The 24,152-nt window shown below is 42.9% G+C and overlaps 1 protein-coding gene across 7 annotated transcripts in view; it reads left to right on the top strand.

Annotated features, from left to right (window-relative positions):
• The window catches only part of AK7 (adenylate kinase 7), a 97,829-nt gene extending 84,886 nt beyond the window's left edge, over positions 1–12,943 (top strand). For 3 of the 7 annotated variants that reach the window (XM_024231865.3, XM_024231863.3, XM_054530492.2), the window contains 4 exons: positions 2,029–2,226; positions 6,553–6,773; positions 10,438–10,596; positions 11,842–12,943. In XM_024231865.3, coding sequence (XP_024087633.1) covers positions 2,029–2,226; positions 6,553–6,773; positions 10,438–10,596; positions 11,842–11,880 — 617 coding nt within the window. In that variant the 3' untranslated portion in view covers positions 11,881–12,943. Of the gene's footprint in view, positions 1–2,028; positions 2,227–6,552; positions 6,774–10,437; positions 10,597–11,494; positions 11,817–11,841 lie in introns of those variants that run through there. The other 4 variants (XM_054530488.2, XM_054530490.2, XM_054530489.2 and 1 more) reach the window with 3 other exon arrangements.
• Positions 12,944–24,152: the final 11,209 nt, after the last annotated feature.

A 24,152-nucleotide genomic window follows, 5' to 3' on the forward strand; every position in this document is an offset into this window, starting at 1 on the left:
CAGAGGTTGCAGTGAGCCGAGATCGCACCACCACACTCCAGCCTGGGGGACAAGAGCGAGACTTTGTCTCAAAAAAAAAAAAAAAAAAAAAAAAAAAAACCCATAGATTTTTCATGTGATTCCAGATAACCAAATACAGTGACCTCCTTGTTATCTACAGTCTTACCAAGCAGAAATCTATTACTCGCTATCCACAGTTAGCCAGTGCAAGGACAATAGACGTTCTGAATAACTGTCTTGAGATACTGCAGAATCTTGAAGTTCTCTGTGAGTCATAAAGAGAATGAATGAACATTTTTTTAAAAATCGTCTAGTGAGAAGTATATTTTATCATATTAAAAATCTTTGAAAATTGGAAAGCCAAGGATGTTACTCAGTATTTGACTAACTGGAATCTTCCACCTCCCGATCAGCCTGGAAGAAAGATAGAATATAGTTTTGAAATTCATAGATTATTAACATAATTCATACATTTTCTAACAATGAGTATCATGTTAGGGAAAAAATTAAAAAGAAAATAAGTTTTCATATAGATGTCTGACATCATAGAGCTTAAATGGATTCAATTTTCAGCGAATCTGTTGACATCCTTTTGACCAGCATTTGGGGCTTCAGATGTCTACCTTCCTTTTCAAAAGGCAGCCACTCATGAAAATCATGACAATCAAATGGTAAAATATGAGCAAAAAATAGGAACAACTTACTTGCGAAAACACCTCTTGTATGCAGAATGGAGGCAGTATCAAACTATTATGAATTTATAGGATCTTATTCCACACGCTGTCTCAGCCTTTGTTTTCACAGTTAACATCTGCAGCAGATGATGTTCACACATGTCCACATGCCTCGGGGACACACCTCCTGTGGGCTTTCCCCAGTATGCTTACCTTTTTCACCCACTCAAGGAAGCTTATTAGAATGCAAGTAAACGAGAATGGCATTATGGTATTATAAGCCAATACAATTTTAGAACAAAAATCAAATCATTCCCAAGTTCTGTTGAGCTCTAATAGATAGCAAGCTATTTGTGATGCACCCGGCCACTGATCTGGGCACCAGTATACACTGGTCCTGTAGTTGAGAACATCTAAGAATCACAACTCACCTTGGGAAGTTTATTTCACTGATCCACACTTGAATCTCTCATTCACTCAACAATTATCCATTGAATTTGTACTAGAAGCTGGAGGAACAGCTGCTTTCACAGTTTAAAAGAAAATCACAGGTGGGTAAAATGGTCATCATTATTAACATGATCTGTGTGTTGAATTTGATAAGTGCTGACCATAACATGTTGAACGTAAGTGTTTCATAGCCAATGGCATTGAGGAAAGAGCTGGATCCATGAAAATTCCAAGGGGAGTTCCCATTTTTATTAATTTGGCAAACTGGCCATCAAAGCGTTTTGCTTGTAGCCATAGCTGTCTTTGGAAGCCTGTGATAATTGTGCTGGATAAGAGGCAGTGTGAGGCCAGGAGCTGTGGCTTATCCCTGCCAGCACTTTGGGAGGCCAAAGCGGGAGGATTGCTTAAGGCAAGAATTTGAGATCAGCCTGCACATAGTGAGAACTTGTATCTCTCTAAAATAAATATACATACATATATGTATGTATTTTTTTAAAAAGAGAAAAGAGACAATGTGAAAATTAACTAGGAAGCTGATATCACAGGGTTATCTGAGATTTGCTACTTATGATTTCTGCTGCTTTTATTAGTTAGAAAGGGAGGAAGGGAGGAAGGAAGGACAGAGGCAGGGTGGGGGAAGGGAGGGAGGAAGGAAGAAAGGTGGGGAGAAGAAAGGGAAAATAATAGATTGCACAAAATACTAATTGGGCCTCATAGGGTGGTCTCTGGAAATGGGGTGATTTTCATCTATTTATCCTCCATGAGAGGCAGCAAAGCCAATTGGACAGGCTATTTGTGGCAACAGGAGGTCTTGGCTGGTAACCAGGGGCCCATGCGTTCTCCAGCACCCTGCTAGTTAGCTGCGCTGTATTGTGCCAACCCTGGAGTCTCTCCTTCTCCCCAGAATTCGTTTGTGCACTGGATGCTTCGGATGAGTTTCTGAAGGAGCGCGTGATAAACCTTCCCGAGAGCATCGTGGCAGGGACCCACTATAGCCAAGATCGATTCCTCCGGGCTCTGAGCAACTACCGGGACATCAATCTCGAAGACGAGACTGTCTTCAACTATTTTGATGAAATTGAAATTCACCCGATACATATTGGTATGAAATGAATTCAAGGATAATGTGAATGTCCAGGACCCCCAGCAAAGCTTGGTGCAGGTCTAGCTGTAATTGTGGGGCTGGGGGAGGGTGGGGAGTGTGACCGTGGGTTGGGGCACAGGAAGCCATGGAATACACAGGGCACTCCTGCTGGGGAGTCATTCTACGTGGGGATTTGGTGGTGGGAGGGTGTTAGTATTGTATGAGAATTTATGGATATATTATGAAGTCAAATGACAAATCCTTTTTTTTTTTGGGATGGTGTCTCGCTCAGTTGCCCAAGCTGGAGTGCAGTGGTGCAATCTTGGCTCACTGCAACCTCTGCTTCCCGGGTTCAAGCGATTCTCCTGCCTCAGCCTCCCAAGTAGCTGGAACTACAGGCATGCGCCACCATGCCTGACTAATTTTTTTTTCTTTTCTTTTGAGATGGAGTCTTGCTCTATTGCCCAGGCTGGAGTGCAGTGGCGCCATCTCAGCTCACTGCAAACTCCACCTCCCGGGTTCACGCCATTCTCCTGCCTCAGCCTCCTGAGTAGCTGGGACTACAGGTGCACACCACAGCGCCTGGCTAATTTTTTTGTATTTTTAGTAGAGATGGGGTTTCACTGTGTTAGCTAGGATGGTCTCAATCTCCTGACCTCGTGATCCGCCCGCCTCGGCCTCCCAAAGTGCTGGGATTATAGGTGTGAGCCACCGTGCCTGGCCGACAAACTCTTTTTTTTTTAAAAGAAATGCGTGTATGGTGCTGGCTGCTTGGGCCATTCCCCCAGGTTCCTTGGGGGCAATGTTCTGTCCCTGTTAAATTAGTGGGCACTGGTGCTCTTCCAGACCATTTCCCGGCCTTCTGACTGGCCAGCCCATCCCTGTAGCTACCCAGAAGAGCAAACAGCTCTTCACTGCATTCCTTCTTGTTTCCTGTAAACACAGCCCTGAGCTTAGCACACAGCAAGCACTCGTGATCCCACATCACGTCGGCCTCATCATCGCCATTATCATTCCTGGCTCTAGCTCTCAGCTTTCACAGCTGCTGCTACTTCCCTTGGCTTGTTGAACCCCTGACCTACCTTTCTGGTTTTCTGGATCTTGACACTTATTCCTCCTATGGGCGTGGTGAGAAAGAACCAGCTTCTGCCTGGTGGAAGCTTCCTGGCCAGGCCCACCCTTGGGCCTCCAGGGGCTGCTCTCTACCCACATCTGCCCAGTGGGACAGCATTTGAGCCCTGGAGTATCCGGAGGCTTAGTGCTAAGGGATAATGTCAGCAGGAGGCAGGAGAGCTAATTCCAATTGTGGCTGGGCCTCAGTTTTCTCATCTGTGAAACAGGAAAATAATCAGGCTTGCAGGATTGTTACAAACGGTAGAGATGAGAGATACAAAGTGCCTGGCACGTTGAAGGAGTTCAACAAGTGGTCATTTTGTTATTCTTACCAATACTAAGGCATAACATGACATACTATTATGAAATAAAAAAATGGCTGGGTGCAGTGCCTCACGCCTGTAATCCCTACACATTGGAAGACCAAGGTGGGTGGATCACCTGAGGTCAGGAGTTCAAGACCAGCATGGCCAACATGGTGAAACCCCATCTCTATTAAAAATACAAAAATTAGCTGGGCGTGGTGGTGCGCACCTGTAATCCCAGCTACCCAGGAGGCTGAGGCAGGAGAATCATTTGAACCCAGGAGGCAGAGGTTGCAGTGAACTGAGATCACGCCACTGCACTCCAGCCTGGGTGACAGTGAGACTCCGTCTCAAAAAAAAAAAAAAAAAAGAACTATAAAAACAATTTATAAATCTGCAAATTCTTCTTGTCTGCACCCTCAGCAGTGACTGGGTTTTGTCCTCATCTGGACATGTTTCTGCATGTTGGACATGCTTTATATGTAAAAGCTAAGGGTTCTGCACCTCCTAATATGGAAATTAGTTTACATTATTTAGAGAACTAGGAAAGAATGGAAAATACATTTCAGAAAAATAGTGATTGTCATCTTTTCAGTTAGGCCCAAAAAACTGTTTATAGGAAGATCAGGAGAGCCCAGGAGAAATGTTGAGAAAAAAAAGAAATAACAGGGAGGAATGAATGAGTGGCCATTGTGTTCCATCTCATCCTGTGCCCATCTCATTTGGCCTCATCTGCAACTGACAACTGGGAGATAATATAAAAGCAGAGGGGAGAAATGTATCCTAAGGATGGGAGGCGGGGAGGGCGTCTCACAGCCGGGGATGCAGCCCGGCCTCTGCAAGGTCTGGAATGGGGCCCTGGAAAGATGCTGGGAATCGCATCCTCTCATCAGCTCTGGACTCTGCTTCTCTCTCAGTGTCTCTTTGTCCTCTCTCTCTTTGGGCCAGTGTACTCTCCCCCTCTGTGGCCTGTGTGGTAGGCTGAGGCCACCCCACACCCCAGAGTTACAATGCTACACTGGGAGCCAAGGCCAGAGCTGACTTCACTCTGTCCAATCCCACATTCCCTGAAAGGCAATTCTGCTGGTCACAGTTCGGGCTGAGGTGCCCCACCCCAGTCTAATCAGCAGTGGCCCCACTCTGGGGTCAGAGTGGAATATTGCTAGGGGGAATCATTCCCGAGTACCTTCTCAAAGGTGTCCAGTTAGTGATATTAAAGTTGTAATTACTCAGAGTAATCAGGGAGAAATGCATTTATTTATTTATTTATTTATTTATTTTATTTTTTCTTTTTGAGACAGAATCTCCCTCTGTCACCCAGGCTGAAGTGCAGTGGCGCAATCTTGGCTCACTGCAACCTCGGCCTCCTGGGTTCAAGCGTTTCTCCTGCCTCAGCCTCCCAAGTAGCTGGGATTACAGGTGTCTGCCACATACCCAGCTGATTTTTGTATTTTTGGTAGAGACAGGGTTTTACCACATTGGCCAGGCTGGTCTCAAACTCCTGGCCTCAAGCAATCTGCCCATCTCGGCCTCCCAAAGTGCTGGGATTACAGGCGTGAGCCACCACACCCAGTGAGAAATGCATTTAAATGTCACAGGTCAGGCAATGAGGAGCTACCCGATATGACTTTTACTTTTTGTTTTTTGAGACAAAGTCTCGCTCTGTCACCCAAGCTGGAGTACAGTGGCTCAATCTCAACTCAATGCAACCTCTGCTTCCCGGGTTCAAGTGATCCTCCTGCCTAAGCCTCCCAAGTAGCTGGAACTACAGGTGTGCACCACCACGCCAGGCTAATTTTTGTATTTTTAGTGGAGATGGGGTTTCTCCATGTTGGCCAGGCTGGTCTTGAACTCCTGACCTCAACCTACTCGGCCTCCCAAAGTGCTGAGATTGCAGGTGTGAGCCACCGTGGCCAGCTGTTTTTTGCTTTTTTTAAAGGCTTGCTTCTGTTCGCCAACCAGTGCACTGGCTCTGCTCCTCCCCTCTTCCCATATTAGAACTTGGTGGTGCTTCTGGTCTAGGTCAAGGTCATACAAACATGGGAGGGGTGGTGGCTCATGCCTGTAATCCCAGCACTGTGAGAGGCCGAGGCAGGAGGACTGCTTGAGCCCAAGAGTTCAAGATCAGCCTGGGCAACATGGGGAGACCCTGTCTCTATAAAAACAAAACAAAACAATAAAAAACAAACATGGGCGGGGTGGGCACAGCAGTGACTATGAATGGGTGTGGAGTAAGCAGCTACCCAGAGGAAGGTCTGAAGGGGCTTAGTACCAAAATGTGTCCGCTGCACATCGTTCTCTGCAGACACCTTCCAAGCAGCCCTAAGAGAGTGACGTAGAATTTACCGCCTCAGTGACCGTGGAGATCTCAGTATTTATCAATACAGCGTTTCTCTTTTTCTTCTATTTGGTCTTGATACGAACATTTTTCAGATATTCTGGAGTCTGGATTTTTTTCCTATTCAAGTAGACTCACTGAAATGGTTATTTTTTTTTTATGAATTGAAAACGTATCCCAGAATCATTGATTTTCAGAAAGGTCACCCTGTTTGGCCTCCCACAAGTGCAGGACTTCCTTCTGTAGAAACCTCTGAAAGAAGTGTCCCAGTCTTTGCTTGAATACTTCCAGGCATGGAGAGCTCATTACTTTTCAGGCAATCCATTCCCCTATCCAACCACTCAAATCAAGTCATTGTTAGAACTCATAGACCCAAGTCCAAATTTTCCTACCCACGGCGCTCAGACCCTGGTCTGATATTTGCCCGTGAGAGAAGAAATTCTGAACTATGCTGGCAATTAGAAAAGAAAACCCCATGTGGTAATTTACATAATTGACTATCACAAGTTTATAGTAATAAAGAATTTTCCCAATTGCAGGCAGGCCTAGAATATAAGTATGTGTTGATCTCTCTCCTGGTATTTAAAGATGTAGGAAAACTTGAAGATGCTCAGAATAGACTTGCTATCAAACAGCTCATCAAAGAGATTGGGGAGCCTCGAAATTATGGTTTAACAGACGAAGAAAAGGCAGAAGAGGAGCGGAAGGCTGCGGAGGAGCGGCTGGCCAGGGAGGCTGCTGAGGAAGCAGAACGCGAGCACCAGGAGGCCGTGGAGATGGCAGAGAAGATAGCTCGCTGGGAGGAGTGGGTGAGTGGTGAGTGTGTTTGTGAGTCTGTGTATCTGTGGAACAGGGGTGCAGTGCCTGGCAAAGCCATTTAGGCCAGTTCCACTTCCCATCCTGCTCTAGGGAAATGTCATGGAAATACCCCAAACAAATTTGTGTTTGCTTTTTGTTATTTGTACCATTTAAAAAAGGATATCCGTGGTCTTTTGCTTAGTTTTTTTTTTTTTCTTTTTCTTTTTGTTTGAGACAGGGTCTGGCTCTGTCACCCAGGCTGGAGTGCAGTGGCGCAATCTTGGCTTACTGCAACCTCTGCCTCCCGGGCTCAAGTGATTCTCCTGTCTCAGCCTCCCCAGTGGCTGGGACTACAGGTGTGCACCACCAAGCCCAGCTCATTTTTCTGTTTTTAGTAGAAATGGGGTTTCACCATGTTGGCCAGCCAGGCTGATCTCAAACTCCTGATCTCAAGTGATCCGCCCGCTTCTGCCTCCCAAAGTGCTGGGATTATAGGCGTGAGCCACCATGCCTAGCTTGCTTAGTATTAATAACAAAAACTAGCCATTAGCAGGTGTATTAGCAATACAAATTCCTGTAAATGTGTAACATTTTACTACGCATTGATCTCATGATTTGATTTGATTTTCCTCCATTTACCCATCTAACCTACCCAGGTGGTCAGCTTCATTCCACCCCTCCTCATTCCCCAAATCACTGAGTCTAGTAAGTGAGTCTGCTTCCAAAAATAGCACTCTTAGGCTGGGCATGGTGGTTCATACCTGTAATCCCAGCACTTTGGGAGGGTGAGGCTGGAGAATCATTTGAGCTTAGGTGTTCAAGACCAGCCTGGTCAACATAGCAAGACCTTGACTCTACTAAATAAACATTAGGTGGGCATAGTGGCATGCCTGTAGCCCCAACTACTAGGAAGGCTAAGGTGGGAGGATTGCTTAAGCCTGGAGGATTGTTTATCCTGGGAGACTGAGGCTGCCATGAGCTATGATGATGCCACAGCACTCCAGCCTGGATGACAGAGTGAGACCCTGTCTCAAAAAACAAACACCACCATCACCAAAAATGGCACCCAAATCTGTCCCCAGCTCTCTACTTCTGATCAGGGGCAGTGTTTTTCATCCGAATTATGCAGTGTCTTCTCACTGTCCTCCCCAACTCCACCCTGGTCCATCTCCACTCTGTTCCCACGCCAGGGGATCCTTCCGAACTGCAGACCCACTATGGCCATTCTCTGCTTACAACTCCTCACAGGCTCTCGATTATCACAATTTGATAAAAGTCCAAACTGTCATTGTGGTCAAGGTCCTTTGTGACCTGGCTGCTTCTGATATTTCCCAATTTCAAACAGTGTGCCAATGGTGGTCTTGCTCATCTGCATGACTCACTGCCTCATAGACACCTGGCATCTTTACCAGAAGTCGTCTTTCTAGTGAGGCATTTCCTGGTCTCTGTAAAATTCAATGTCTACCCGTCCCCACAACCTGTCATATCCCCTTTTATGCTTTTTAATTTTCCTTTTTGTACTTACTCTACCTATTATATACATTTTATGTATTTATCTTGTTTCTTGCCTTTTCTCTGCACAGAACTTAAGTTACGTGAGGTCAGGGATGTCTATGTTGTTCACTACCATATATCCAATGCCTAGTATAGTGCCTGGCACTCAACAGGCACTCAACAAATGGAAAGAAGGAAGGAAAGAAGGGAGAAAGGAATGAAGAAGGGAGGGATGGAGGGAGGGAGGCAGGCCCAATGCACACATCTTTGGGTGCCTGATTAATCTTCTTAACGTAAATTCCTAAAGTTTGCTGGGTCAGACTAGGCATGGTTTAAGTTTTGATACATATTTAAAAACTGCCCTCCAGCAATGGTAAACCAGTTTACGTATCATCTAACAGGTGGCTATTTCCCTACACCTTCTCTAAACCTGCTTTCTCAATTTTGCTCGCACATGTCAGGCTGATAAAAACTGTTCTCATTGTTTTAATATTCATTTTCCTGATCACTAATCTTACAGCTTTTTCTGTTTGTTAAGCATTTATGTTTCTTCTCATATTGCATATTTTCTTTGCCCCTGTTTGGGCTGTGTGTCTTTTTCTTATTATTTTGCAAAAAGAACTCCTGATAAACTAGTTCAATAGAAACAGGAACGGCTCCAGTTGGCCTCCCAAGTCATGCTGCTAGAGTTCAAATCCCATTCCACTCTCTCTGTAGGTATGTGGCCTTGTGCAAGCCCCTGTCTGTGTCTCAGTTTCTCCATCTGTAAAGTGGGGATAATGATAGTACCTACTTCATACAGTCATTGCGGTGACTAAAGAGGTAATATATGTAAACTATGCACAGCGCCTGGCAAGTAGTGGGCATCACATAGTATCCTCATCACATCTTAACTTTTTTATAATGTGTTGCAGTTTTTCTCAATTCATCATTTATTTTTTTAACATTATTTATGGTATTTTCTCTGACCACACAAAAGTTTCATGTTTATATGTAGTCAAATCCATCCACCTGTTTCCCATTTTGATCTCTGGGTTGGCAATCTTGCTAAGAAAGACCTCCTTTCAAACAAATATCAGCTAGGACTCTTTTTTTTTTGAGACGGAGTCTTGCTCTGTCACCAAGGCTGGAGTGCAGTGGCGCGATCTCGGCTCACTGCAAGCTCTGCCTCCCAGGTTCACGCCGTTCTCCTGACTCAGCCTTCTGAGTAGCTGGGACTACAGGCGCCTGCCACCACGCCCGGCTAATTTTTTTTGTATTTTTAGTAGAGATGGGGTTTCACTGTGGTCTCGATCTCCTGACCTCGTGATCCACCCGCCTCAGCCTCCCAAAGTGCTGGGATTACAGGCGTGAGCCACCGCGCCCAGCCCAGCTAGGACTCTATTTTGCAAGTGATAGGAAAGCAAACTCAAAATGACTTCACCATAAAGAAAACCAAAGAGTCCAGGGGTAGGGCTGGCTTCAGGTGAGGCTTGATATAGTGGCTCAAATGATGTCACCAAGGACTTAGGATCCCCCTCTCTGTCCTGCCTTGCATGGGAGGCTTCATTCTTAGGTGCACCTACCATGCGTGGCAGGGCACTTGATGTGCTGATCTTTAACTAGAATTTTTTAAAAAGACAAGCCAACAATTTACAAGTTATTATTAGTCATGTATTTGTACTCGTACTGTTTACAATTTAGGTATTATAAATTGTAACCAATTTTGATGTTGTGCTGATCCTTAATTAGAATCTATGGCCAGGAGGTGGCTGGATGATGGGCTTAAATCCCACTCAAACCAAACCACTAGGCTGAGAAGGGAGATTCCTCAAAAGAAATCTGGAATTATGATTCCAGAGAGAGGGTGGCTGTATGCTGAGCAAAGAATTGCACATGTCACTATCCCAATGCCCTCCAGACTTTCTAGTGGCATTTCTTTTTTTTTTTTTTTTCTCTATTTTGCTTCATCTGGGCAGCTAGAAATTATTTTGGTGTAAGAAATGATCCAATTTATTATTTTCCAAATGGCTAAGTTGTTGTAACACCATTTATGTCTTTTCTCTGCTGATTGGAAATGCCATCTGTATCACAGATGGTGACCATTTCTAGCAGTGTCTCAATGCACTGTAGGGTGAACTGTGTGAGTGTTCTCCCCTTTCTCACCATACATTTACTTTACCCCCAAACATTCTATTTTAGAATAAACGACTGGAGGAAGTGAAAAGAGAAGAAAGAGAATTACTGGAGGCTCAGTCAATTCCCCTGAGAAACTATTTAATGACCTATGTAATGCCAACTCTTATTCAGGGCCTGAATGAATGTTGCAACGTCCGACCCGAAGACCCTGTTGATTTTCTGGTAAAATATTTAATTCTTTAAAAAAGATCAATTTGAGGTTGGGTGCGACGGCTCACACCTGTAATCCCAGCACTTTGGGAGGCCAAGGTCGGGGGATCACTTGTGGTCAGGAGTTAGAGACCACCCTGCCAACATAGTGAACCCCGTCTCTACTAAAAATACAAAAAAAAAAAAAAAAAAAAAAAAAATTAGCCGGGTGTGGTGGTGCGCGCTGTAGTCCCAGCTACGCAGGAAGCTGAGGCAGGAGAATCGCTTGAACCCGGGAGGCTGAGGTTGCAGTGAGCCAAGATCGCACCACTGCACTCCAGCCTGGGCAAGAGAGTGAGCCTCCGTCTCAAAAAAAAAAAAAAAAAGAAAACAAAATCTGCCTGAATCTTTTTTTTTTTGAGACGGAGTGTCACTCTGTCATCCAGGCTGGAGTGCAGTGGCACGATCTCGGCTCACTGCAACCTCCGCCTCCTGGGTTCAAGTGATTCCCCTGCCTCAGCCTCCTGAGTAGCTGCGATTACAGGCGTGCACCACCACCCCAGGCTAATTTTTGTATTTTTAGTAGAGACAGGGTTTCACCATGTTGGTCAGGCTGGTCTTGAATTCCTGACCTCGTGATCCGCCCGCCTCGGCCTCCCAAAGTGCTGAGATTACAGGCACGAGCCACCTCACCTGGCCTAATCTGCCTGAATCTTAACAGAAAACCAGTTGAGATAGCAAAATTATGTTTCTGGTTATTTGGGAAATAGCTTCTAATATATTCACCATTTATAATAAGATTTTTTTTCCCTCATTGGTCAAACCCATGTGAGATTTTTATTATTCATTTGAAAGTAAAAAATGTATGTACTTTTACTTATTTATTTATTTATTATTTATTTTGATATAGTGTTTCACTCTTGTTGCCCAGGTTGGAATGCAAAGGCACAATCTCGGCTCACTGCAACCTCCACCTCCCGGGTTCAAGCGATTCTTCTGCCTTAGCCTCCCAAGTAGCTGGGATTACAGGCGCCCACCACCACACCCAGCTAATTTTTTGTATTTTAGTAGAGACGGGGTTTCACCATGTTGGCCAGGCTGGTCTTGAACTCCTGACCTCAAGTGATCCACCCGCCTTGGCCTCCCAAAGTGCTGGGATTACAGGCATAAGCCACCAAGCCTGGCCCTGGATGATTTTTAAATTGTAAACATTACTAATACAAATACATGACTAATAATAACTTGTAAATTGTTGACTTGTCTTTTTTTAAATTGTAGGCAGAATATCTCTTCAAGAACAATCCTGAAGCACAGTGAAACTTTAAAGATCTAGTATTATCTACCTTTACAGAACCACAGATCACTTATTGTACTTTGAAAAATTGCTTTGAAAAATGCTTTTCCAGTTCTTAGAAAATTCTTTTTTTGTAGACAGATATTCTATAAACTAGAATCTCTATTAAAAGCTATATGACATGAATGACTATGTCATTAAAACCATATTTGAAATGTAAATTCATAAAGACATTTTTGCATAGCTCATGAGACAAATACTGATTTAATATTTTATTCTTTAGTCAGGTCTAAATATACCGCTTCTGTACACTAATGTTTATAGGTATTTACAGCATGAAGAAAATCAGACTATACCTTATTGTAACATGTAGGCTAATTTACATGACTTGTTATCACCCCAATAACAATGTTATTAGAAATGGAAATAAATTGAAGTGATTTATGCCTGTTGACTCACAGTAAATCAGACAAGATTGGTGCCTGTAAGGTGGCTTTTTTTTTTTTTTTGATGAAGCAACGGTTAGGGAAAGGTTGCTTTGAGTTCAGGGTCAGGATCCCAGACAATGAATTGGAGAGAACTGTAAACCTTTAGGTGGAGAAATCTGCATAACAGGATAATTCCAATCTTTGTGATAAGTAAGAAGTTGCTAAATATTTTCAACACACTTTGTAACATAGGCATAAGTTATCAATCCTATAGCCTTTTCCAGTTCTAAAAATCCCATAAGATTCCTAGAATTACCCTAAATGAGAAATTAGTTTAGGTTTAATGGCATATGTATTTTATCCCTTTAAATAATGTAACCTAATATAACTGCCTGACTTTTTATTTGTGGTAAAATACATGTAACATAAAATTGACCACTGTAACCATTTTAAAGTGTATAATTCAGTGGCACTAAGTTCATTCACAATGATCTGCAGCCACTACTATCTAGTCCAGAACTTTCTCATCACCCCAAATGGAAACCCAGCACATATTAGGCAGTCACGTTCCATTATTCCCTCCCCCCAGTTCCAGGCAACCACGAGTCTGTTTTCTGTCTCTATGGATTTACCTATTATAAATAAAACCATACAATGAGTGGTCTTTCGTGTCTGGCTTCTTTCACTAAGCAAAATGTTTTCAAGGTTCATCTATGTCATACAGTGTATTAGTACTTCATTCCTTTTCATAGCTGAATACTATTCCATTGTATGGACATACCACATTTTGTTTAATTGTTCATTTGTTCATGGATGTTTGGGTTGTTTCCACCTTTTGGCTACTGTGACTACAACTGGCATGAACATTTGTGTGCAAGCTCTTATTTGAACACAGGTTGTCAGTTCTGTTGGCTAGATACCTAGGAGTGGAACTGCTGTCATATGGTCATCCTATGCTCAACTTATTGAGGAACTGCCACACTGTTTTCCATGGTGGCTGCACCATTTGACATTCCCACCAGCAGTGTATGAGGGATCCCAATTTTCTGCATCCTCACCAATACTTGTTATTTTCTGTGTTTTTATTTTTTTAATGGTGATCATAGTGGGTGTGATGTGGCATCATATTGTGACTAAGCATCTTTTAAGGCACTTGCTTCCATTTCGATGTCTTCTCTGGAGAAATACACAGGCACACCTCATAGATATTGAGGGTTGGCTCCAGACCCCCACAATAAAGCTAATATTGTAATAAAGCAAGTCACCCCAATTTTTTTGTTTCTTAGTGCATATGTTATTTTTCCACTATGTTTTACACTATCTGTTAACTGTGCAATAGCATTATGTCTAAAAAACAAGGTACCTATCTTAATTTAAAAATACTTTATTGCTTCATGCCTGTAATCCCAGTACTTTGGGAGACCGAGGCGGGCGGATCACGAGGTCAGGAGATCGAGACCATCCTGGCTAACATGATGAAACCCCGTCTCTACTAAAAATACAGAAAAATTAGCCGGGCGTGGTGGCGGGCACCTGTAGTCCCAGCTACTCAGGAGGCTGAGGCAGGAGAATGACATGAACTCAGGAGGCGGAGCTTGCAGTGAGTTGAGATCGTGCCACTACACTCCAGCCTGGGCGACAGAGTGGGACTCTTTCTCAAGAATAAAAAAAAATTTATTGCTAAAAAATGCTAACAATAACTGGAGCCTTCAGTGAGTTGTAATCTTTTTGTTGGTAGAGGGTCTTGCCTCAATTCTGATGGCTGATGACTGATCAGGGTGGTGGCTGCTGAAGGTTGGGGTAGCTATGGCAATTTCTTAAAATAAGACAGCAATGGGCTGGGCGCAGTAGGCTCATGCCTGTAATCCCAGCACTTTGGGAGGCTGAGGCAAGCGGATCACCTGAGGTCAGGAGTTCGAGACTAGCCTGGCCAACATGGTGAAACCCCATCTCTACTAAAAATACAAAAATCAGTTGGGCGTGGTGGCGTGTGCCTGTAATCCCAGCTACTTGGGAGGGTGAGGCAGGAAAATCGCTTGAACCCAGGAGGTGGAGATTGCAGTGAGCCAAGACTGCCACTGCACTTCAGCCTGGGTGACAGAGTGAGACTCCATCTAAAAAAAAAAAAAAAAAAGCAGTGAAGTTTGCCACATCGACGGACTCTTCCTTTCAAGAAAAATTTCTCTGTAGCATGTCATGTTGTTTGATGGCATTTTACCCACATTAGTACTTTTTCAAAATTTGAGTCAATCTTCTCAAATCCTGATACTGCTTTATCAACTAAGTTTATTAAATATTCTAAATCCTTTGATGCACATTTCAACAGTGTTCACAGTGTCTTCACTAGTAGATTCCATCTCAAGAAACCAATCTTTGCTCATCTATAAGAAGCAACTTCTCATCTGTTTAATGTTTTATCGTGAGATTGCAGCAATTCAGTCACATCTTTTGTCTTCACTTCTAATTCTAGTTCTCTTGCTATTTTCATCACATCTGCAGTTACTTCATCCATTGAAGTTTTAATCACCTCAAAGTCATCCAAGAGGGCTGGAATCAACCTCTTTCAAACTCCTGTTGATGTTGTCATTTTGACCTCCTCCCATGAATCAGAAATGTTCTTAATGGCATATAGAATGGTGAACCTTTCTGGAAAGTTTTCAATTTACTTTGCCTAGATCTATCAGAGGAATCACTATCCATGCCACCTATAGCTTTATGAAATGTATTTCTTAAATAATAAGACTTGAAAGTCGAAATTACTCCTCGATTCATGGGCTGCAGAATGTTGTGTTAATAACACGAAAACATTAATTTCTTTGTACATCTCCATCAGAGCTCTTGGGTGACTACATGCATTGTCAATGATCAGTAATATTTTGAAAGGAATCTTTTTTTTTTTTTTCTGAGCAGTAGTTCTTAACAGTGGGCTTAAACTATTCAGTAAACGAAGCCATTGCACAGCGGTTCAAGCCTGTAGTCCCGGCTAGTCAGGTGGCTGAAGCAGGGGAGTGCTTGAGCCCAGGAATTTGAGGCTGTGATGTGCAATGATCATACCTGTGAATCGCTACTGCACTCCAGCCTGGGCAACATACTGAGACTCTGTCTTTTAAAAAAAATTTTCAGTAAACCATGCTGTAAATAGACGTATTGTCATCCAGACTTCATTGTTCCCTTAAGAGAGCACAGGCAGAGTAGATTTAGCTATATTCTTAAGGGCCCTAAGGTTTTGGGAATGGTAAATAGACATTTGGCTTCAACTTAAAGTCACCAGCTACATTAGTTTCTAACAAGAAAGTCAGTCTGTCTTTTGAAGCTTTGAAGCTTAGCATTGACTTCTCTTCAGGTAGGAAAGTCCTAGATGGCATCTTCCAATATAAGGCTGTTTTTGCTATGTTCAAAATGTTGTTTAGTGCAGCCACCTTCTTAAATGATTTTAGCTGGATCTTCTGAGTAACTTGCTGCGGCTTATACATCAGCACTTAATGTTTCACCTTGCACTTTTAGATTATGGAGATGGCTTCTTTTCTTAAACCTCATGAACCAACCTCTGCTAGCTTCTGCACCACTCTCAGCCTTCACAGAATTAAAGAGAGTTAGGCCCTTGCTCTGGATTAGGCTTTGGCTTAAGGGAATGTTGTAGCTGGTATGATCTTCTGTCCAGACCATTCAAACTTTCTCCATATTAGCAATAAAGCTGTTTCACTTTCTTATCATTTGTGTGTTCACTAGAGTAGCACTTTTAATTTCCTTCAAGAACTTTTCCTTTGCATTCATAACTTGGCTAACTGGCACAAGAGGCCTAGCTTTTGGTCTGTCTCAGCTTTCAATATGCCTTCCTCACTAAGCTTAATTATTTCTACCTTTTAATTTAAAGTGAGAGGCTTGTGACTCTTCATTTGAATAGTTAAAGGCCATTGTAGGGTTATGAATTGGTCTAATTTCAATATTGTTGTGTCTCAGGGAAAAGACAGGTCCGAGAAGAGGGACAGAGATGGTAAAATGGCTGGTCGGTGGAGCAATCAGAATACAGATTTATCAATTAAGCTTGCTGTCTTATATGGGCATGGTTTGTGGCGCCTCAGAACAATTACAATAGTGACATAAAAAAATCACTAATTAGGCCAGGCGCGGTGGCTCAAGCCTGTAATCCCAGCACTTTGGGAGGCTGAGGGGGCGGATCACGAGGTCAGGAGATCGAGACCACCCTGGCTAACATGGTGAAACCCTGTCTCTACTAAAAATACAAAAAATTAGCCAGGCGTGGTGGCGGGCGCCTGTAATGCCAGCTACTCAGGAAGCTGAGGCAGGAGAATGGCATGAACCCAGGAGGCAGAGCTTGCAGTGAGCCGAGATCTCGCCACTGCACTCCAGCCTGGGCGACAGAGCGAGACTCTGTCTCAGAAAAAAAAAAAAAAATCACTAATGAATAATAATAATAAAGTTAGAAATAGTGCAATAATTATCAAAATGTGACACAGAGATATGAAATGACCACATGCTGTTGGAAAAATGGTGCTGATATACTTGCTTGATGCAGGGTTGCAAAAACCTTCAATTTGTAGAAAACAGTATCTGCAAAGTGCAGTAAAGCAAAGGACAATAAAATGAGGTGTGCCTGTATATTCAAGCCCTTTGCTCACTTTTTATTTGGGTTGTTTGTCTTTTTGTTGTTGAATTGTAAGAGTTCTTTATATGTTATGGATACAAGACCCTTGTCAAATGTATGATTTGCAAAGATTTCCTTCCATTCCATGGGTCTTTTCATTCTGTTGAGAGTGCCTTTTAAGACACAAAAGGTTTTAGTTTTCAGGAAGTTTAAATTTACCTATTTTTAATTTTGTTTCACTGCACTATTTTTGGAAACTTTTTTTTTTTTTTTTTATAATTTCAACTTTTATTTTAGATTCAGTGGGTAACCTGTGCAGGTTTGTTACATAGGTATATTGTGTGATGCTAAAGTGTGGGACACAAATGACCCCATCACTCAAGTGGTGAGCATAGTACCCAATAGTTAGTTTTTCAACCCTTGCCCCCACCTTTCCTCCCACCTCTAGTAGTCTCCAGGGTCTCTTGTTGCCATCTCTATATCCATGAATACCCCACGTTAATTAGCATAGGCTAATGGCCCCCAGCTGCATCTATGCTGCTGCAAAGGGCATGATTTATTTTTTATGGCTGCACTCTATACTATTTTTGACCCTTATATTTTAATTAAAAATCCCAATAAAAAGAATACATTCTCCACAGTTTGAAATCATTAGTCTTTATAACAGTTACATTTTCATGCCTTCATTTCAGGACCTTGTTTCCTGGTTTACTGAAAAACAAAAAACAAAAAAATAAGCCATCAAAAGAGAGCTTCTTTGTCTTCATGGGCATGGAACCAGTAAAAGAAAAAAAAAAAAGAATAAAAGAGAGCTTCTACATCCTCCCACTACAAACCTATCTCTACCTTCCCTTCTGCTACAGAGAACTGTGTGTGCTCCCGTCTGACGTCAGTCCTCAACCGTGTCCTCGCTCCTGTCCCTCCTCACATAATCAGATTCTACTCTTAAAATTGTCTGCTCTCTCTTGTAGCTTAATTTTTCTCTCACTTCTGGATCATCATGGCAAGCTTTAAACATGAGATACTAGCTTCCACACTTCAAAACAAGACAAAACCAAATTAAAATGCAAAAACCTTCCCACACCTCCACGTCCTCCTCCAGCTATGGTCCCAATATAGCAAGGTTACTAGCGAGCTCCATATTTCCAAATCCAATTGGTAATTCTCAGGCCTCGTCTTACTGGGTGTCTCTGAGCATCTGACACATTTTATCATTTCCTCCTTGAAACACTTTCTTCCCTCCATCTGAATGTCTAGTAGGCATGCTAAACTTTGACATGGCCAGCTCTGATTCCTGATCCCCCTCCTCCAGCCCCTCTACCTGCTGCTCCCCCATCTTCCCACCTCAGTTATTGGTAACTCCATCCTTCCAGTTGCTCAGGCCCAAAACCTCGAAGTCATTCTTGATTCTTTTCCTTTTCTCGCTCTGCCTTTTTTTTTTTCCTAGATGGAGCCTCTCTCTGTCACCCAGGGACTGGAGTGCAGTGGTACAATTTTGGCTCACTGCAACCTCTGTCTCCTGGGTTCAAGCGATTCTCCTGCCTCAGCCTCCTGAGTAGCTGGGATTACAGGTGCGTGCCACCACGCCCGACTAATTTTTGTATTTTTAATAGAGACAGGGTTTTGCCATGTTGGCCAGTCTGGTCTCGAACTCCTGACCTCAGGTGATCCACCTGCCTTGGCCTTCCAAAATGCTGGGATTACAGGCATGAGCCACCATGCCTGGCTGTTTTCCTTTTCTCTTACCCCCCATCCAATACATCAATGTATTATATTGGCTCAACTTTCAAAATGTAACTGGAGTCTCTGTGCTTCTCATCCTGCCAACACTACCATCCATTAATCCATTAACCTATTATTCCATTAATCTATGAATGGGTTAATGCATGCATGAGGACAGGGCCCACATCACCCAAACATCTCTTAAGGGTCCCATCTCTCCACATTGCCACATTGGGGATTAAATTTAAATATGAGTTTCGGAGGGGACAAATATTCAAATCATAGCAAGCTGGTATAATTTACAATAAAATAGGTAAGGAAGATGTGTAAGACCTCTACTGAAAATTACAAAACATTACTGATAGTAATTAAACATGAAATAAATGGAGAAATGAAGGGACAGACCATATTAATACTTTATAAAGCCCAATACTGTTAATACTTCAATTCTTCCCCAAAATGATCTATAGAATCAATGTAACTCCTATCAGAATCCCAGTATCTTTCTCCCTCTCTCTCTTTCGTTCATTCCCTCCCTCCTTCCCTCCCTACTCCTTCCTTCCTTCCCTCTTTCCTTCCATCTTTGCTTGCTTCCTTCTCACTTTATTTTTTGGGGGGATGAAAATCAGTAATCTGGGCCAGGTGCGGTGGCTCATGCCTGTAATCCCAGCTCTTTGGGAGGCCGAGGCAGGCGGATCACCTGAGGTCAGGAACTCAAGACCCGCCTGACCAACATGGAAAAACCCTGTCTCTGCTAAAAATGCAAAATTAGCCGGGTGTGGTGACGCATACCTGTAATCCCAGCTACTCGGGAGGCTGAGGCAGGAGAATCGCTTGAACCCAGGAGGTGGAGTTGCAGTGGGCCGAGATTGCGCCATTGCACTCCAGCCTGGGCAACAAGAGTGAAACTCCATCTCAAAAAAAAAAAATAGGAGAAGAAAAGAAAAGAAAATCAGTAATCTGGTTCTAAAATGTATATGGCAATGCAAAGGACCTAGAATAATCAAAACAATTTTGAAGAACAAACCTAGAGGACTTACACTCTCCAGCTATCAAGACTTATTACAAAGCTACAGTGATTAGAACGGACACATAGATCAATGGAGCAGAATCAGGAACGTAGAAATGGACCCACACATTTATAGTCACCTGACTTACAGCAAAGGTGCCATGGCAATTCAATACGAAAGTATTATCTTTTAAATAAATGGTGCATAGCCATCAACTAGAGATCCACATATTAAAAACAAAGCCAAGCCTTGATCTCTGTCTCATACTGCACATGAAATTATTTTGAAGTGGAGCATAGAATTAAATGTGAAAGTCAAAATAATAAACTGGCTGGATGTGGTGGCTCATTCCTGTAATTCCAGAACTTTGGGAGGGTGAGGCAGGAGAATTGCCTGAGGCCAGGGATTCCAGACCAGCCTGGGTGACGTAGCTGGGACCTCCTCTGCACTAAAAATAATAAAAAAAATTTAGCTGAGCGTGGTGGCACGCACCTGTAGTCCCAGCTACTTGGGAGGCTGGGGCCGGAGGATCAGTTGAGCCTGGGAGAGGGAGGCTACAATGAGCTATATTCACAGCACCGCACTCCAGCCTGGGTGACAGAATGTAAGACTTTGTCTCAAAAAATAAATAGATATATTAAAAAAAAGGGGAAATGAATTTAATGAAAGGACTGCTCAAGAGTATAGCACTCATTGGATAAAAATTCTTGTATTATTATTTTTATTTTAGTAATTAATAAGTCTGGTCTTTGATTTTTTGAAAAGTATTGGCCCAGTGGATCATCAGAGTTCACTACTGGGATAAAAATCTCTGTGTCACACAGTATCTCCTATGACTACTCCTAAATGACAGCAAAATACAATCCATGTAGTTCCCAATATATGAAGAGCTTCTGTTCTCAAAAACATTTTCACGCATTTTTTGTTTGTTTGTTGAATGCACTGTGGGCTTCTGGGAACCAGTTTTGAAATTCTTTCCACTATTTGTGACATTGTTCTGTGGAAAATGTAGTCCCCCCTTATCTGGGGTTTCTCTTTCCTGTTTTGGTTACCTGTGGTCAACCGTGGTCTGAAAATAGTAAATGAAAAATGTTAGAAATAAACGACTCATAAGTTTAAAATTCCATACCATTCTGAGTAGTGTCATAAAATCTTGCACCTTCTTGCTCAGGTGGACATGAACCAGCCCTTCGTCCGGTGTTTCCACACTGTATACACTGCCCACCAGTTAGTCACTTAGCAGCCCTCTCCGTGATCGGATCAACTGTCAAATATTACAGTGCCTGTGTTCAAGTCACTCTTATTTTACTTAATAATGGCCCCAAAGTGCAAGAGTAGTCATGCTGGCATATTGTTATAATTGTTCTATTTTATTATTGTTGCTGTTTACCTCTCACTGTGCCTAATTTATAAATTAAACTTTATCATAGGTATGTATGTGTAGGAAAAAAATAGTAAATATAGGGTTTGGCACTACCCTCAGTTTCAGGCATGTGCTGGGACTCTCTGAAGGTATCCCCTGGGGGTAAAGAGAGACTACTATACTTAAAATTCCAGTAACACATCTTCCCCCTTCTCCGCAGCCACAAGAAAACAGGCACTAGGTGACGGGGCAATAGTCATGGAGACGGAGACCAGCAGCAGCTGGAGGGAGGTGTGGGCAGGACTCAAGACAAGCAAGGCAAGGGTAACAGTAGACTGTTACCAACATACTATTAATTGGTTTTATCTTACTCTTCACTTTCCTTGGCTAGAGTTTTATTCTTAACTGGGTCCTAAATATGATCTGTGAGCATCTAGATCATTACTCACTCATGAAAGTTGAGTTGGGGTAGTCGCTGGGTGTATATAAGGTCCTTCCAGAGCCGAAACATGATTCCAAGGCATGATTCTTGTTTTCAGAGTTTATAATGTTTCCAGCCCAAATTTCTCTTCTTAGCTCCGGAAGCGTATTTTCAACTGCCTCATAGACATTTCTGAATGTCCCACAGGCAGTTCAAAATCAACACATAGCTACTATTCTCCCGATCTCATCCACTCACCCAGTTATCCTCCTTTATTTCCTATTTCATTTATCAGTAGCTCGAATCACTGTCACTCGCCCCCACCCAGAATCTCTGAAATAATTTTGGTCTTCTTCCTCTCCATCACCTCTCCCATCCAGAATTAACTATGCCTTCTAAATCTTTCTCAAATTGCTCGCTTCTTCTCTTCCTTATTTCTTTTTTTTTTTTGAGACGGAGTCTTGCTCTGTCGCCCAGGCTGGAGTGCAGGGGTGTGATCTCGGCTCACTGCAACCTCTGCCTTCCAGGTTCACGCCATTCTCCTGCCTCAGCCTCCCGAGTAGCTGGGACTACAGGCGCCCACCACCACGCCCGACTAATTTTTTTTGTATATTTAGTAGAGACGAGGTTTCACCAGATTAGCCAGGATGGTCTCGATCTCCTGACCTTGTGATCCGCCCGCCTCGGCCTCCCAAAGTGCTGGGATTACAAGCTTGAGCCACCGCGCCCGGCTTTCTCTTCCTTATTTCAAACTTCATTTCTCATCTGAACGATTGCAAGAGACGCCTCACCCATCTTCCAGCTTCGAAACCTCTCCTAGTTCAAATTCATTCCTTACACTTTCAGTCATCTTTCCAAAAATATAAATGTAACCTAACTCCTGTTTTAAAACTTTCAATGGCTCCTCCATTCACAAAAAGAAAAATTCAAAATGTCTCAGAATTAACTTCAGGTCTCAGCTCAAAGGTCAGTTCTCTGAAAAGCCTTCTCTATCTGAAGTTGGCCTCCACCATAATTCTAACACCTGGTTTATTAATGCCGCTTATCACAATCTATAACTCCTTTGTCTGTTTATGGAGTCATTATATGCTCTCCCATCTTCCCCTACTCCCTTTATTTTGAGACACGGTCTCATTCTGTCACCCAGGCTGGAGCACAGTGGCATGATCTTGGCTCACTACAGCCTTGACTTCCTGGGCTCCGGTGATTCTCCCACCGCAGCCTTCGGAATAGAGGACTACAGGTGTGCACCACTATGCCCCTTATCTTCTGCCTCTCACTTAACTTTCCAGCTTTATTTTCACTACTCCTCACTAAATATTTTGTGGTTTAGTCACTTCAAAAGTTTCCCTTTCTCCAAATAAATTATTTGCACGTTTTAATTTTTATTTATTTATTTATTTTTCTGAGGCAGAGTTTTGGTCTTGTTGCCCAGGCTGGAGTGCAATGGCACAATCTCGGTGCACTGCAACCTGTGCCTCCTGGGTTCAAGCCATTCTTCTGCCTCAGCTTTTGAGTAGCTGGGATTACAGGCGCCCACCACTATGCCCGGCTAATTTTTGTATTTTTAGTCGAGATGGGGTTTCACCATGTTTGCCAGGCTGATCTCCAACTCCTGACCTCAAGTGATCGTCCCGCCTCAGCCTCCCAAAGTGCTGGGATTACAGGCGTGAGCCACCGCGCCTGGCCTCATTTTATTTTTAAAAATTGTTCTCTTTACCTGAGATGCCCTTCTACTCCTTCTGTCCACTTACCAAACCCTAACATATCAGGATGTGTCTGAAGTGACCTCTTACATGAAGTCTACCTTGACTCCATCCTCAATCCTCAATATTGTTCCTTTTAAATGTCTTAGGCAAGTAGCGTGATATCTAGCACATTCTAGGTACTAAATATTCATCAGCTGTGCTATCTAGCTGCCTCATTCTATGGAAGGCTGAAACAAAAATAGTTTGAAGCAATTATAGACCAAAAGCATGGATGTTTAGCGTCCCTCTCTTCACTGCCTTCTGAGATGCCTGGCAGAGGACAATATAAGCTGAAAAAGTCCCCATTCTTTTATTCATAAAGTACATCGTTAGTGCATTTTTTTTTTTTTGAACAAGGTCTTGCTCTGTTGCCAAGCTAGAGTGCAGTGGCATGATCAGGGCTCATTGCAGTCTTGACTTCCTTGCCTCAGGTGATCCTCCCAACCTCAGCCTCCCAAGTAGCCGGGACTACAGTTGTGTGCCACCAAGCCCAGCTAATTTTTTTGATTTTTTTTTTTTTAGTAGAGACAACGTCTTGCCATGTTGCCCAGGGTGGCCTAGAACTCCCGAGCTCAAGGAATCCTCTGCCTCCCAAAGTGCTGGGATTACAGGTGTGAGTGAGCCACTGTGCCAGGCCCCAGGGCATCTCTTTACAAGCTGCTTTGAAGTCCACAGCCTTAATACATGATTGAATTATCTGGATCTCAGATTTTCAGTCTTTTAGGGACAACTATTCTACTGGGTCTCCAGCCAAAGCCACCTTGATGACAAGAGGAAAAGAGACTAAGTGGAAGAAATGAGAATCAAATATAAGTCTGTTTCCACATCAGCACTATTTAATGGAAATGAAGGCCACATATATAACTTAAAATTTTCTAGTGGTCACATTTAAAAAATAGGTAAAATTAACTTTAATAGTATATATATATATATATTTTTTTTTTGAGACAGGATCTCGTTCTGTCACGCAGGCTGGAGTGCAGTAGTGAGGTGACGA

Source organism: Pongo abelii, chromosome 15 (assembly GCF_028885655.2).
Source record: "Pongo abelii isolate AG06213 chromosome 15, NHGRI_mPonAbe1-v2.0_pri, whole genome shotgun sequence".
Taxonomy (NCBI): Eukaryota; Metazoa; Chordata; class Mammalia; order Primates; family Hominidae; genus Pongo; species Pongo abelii.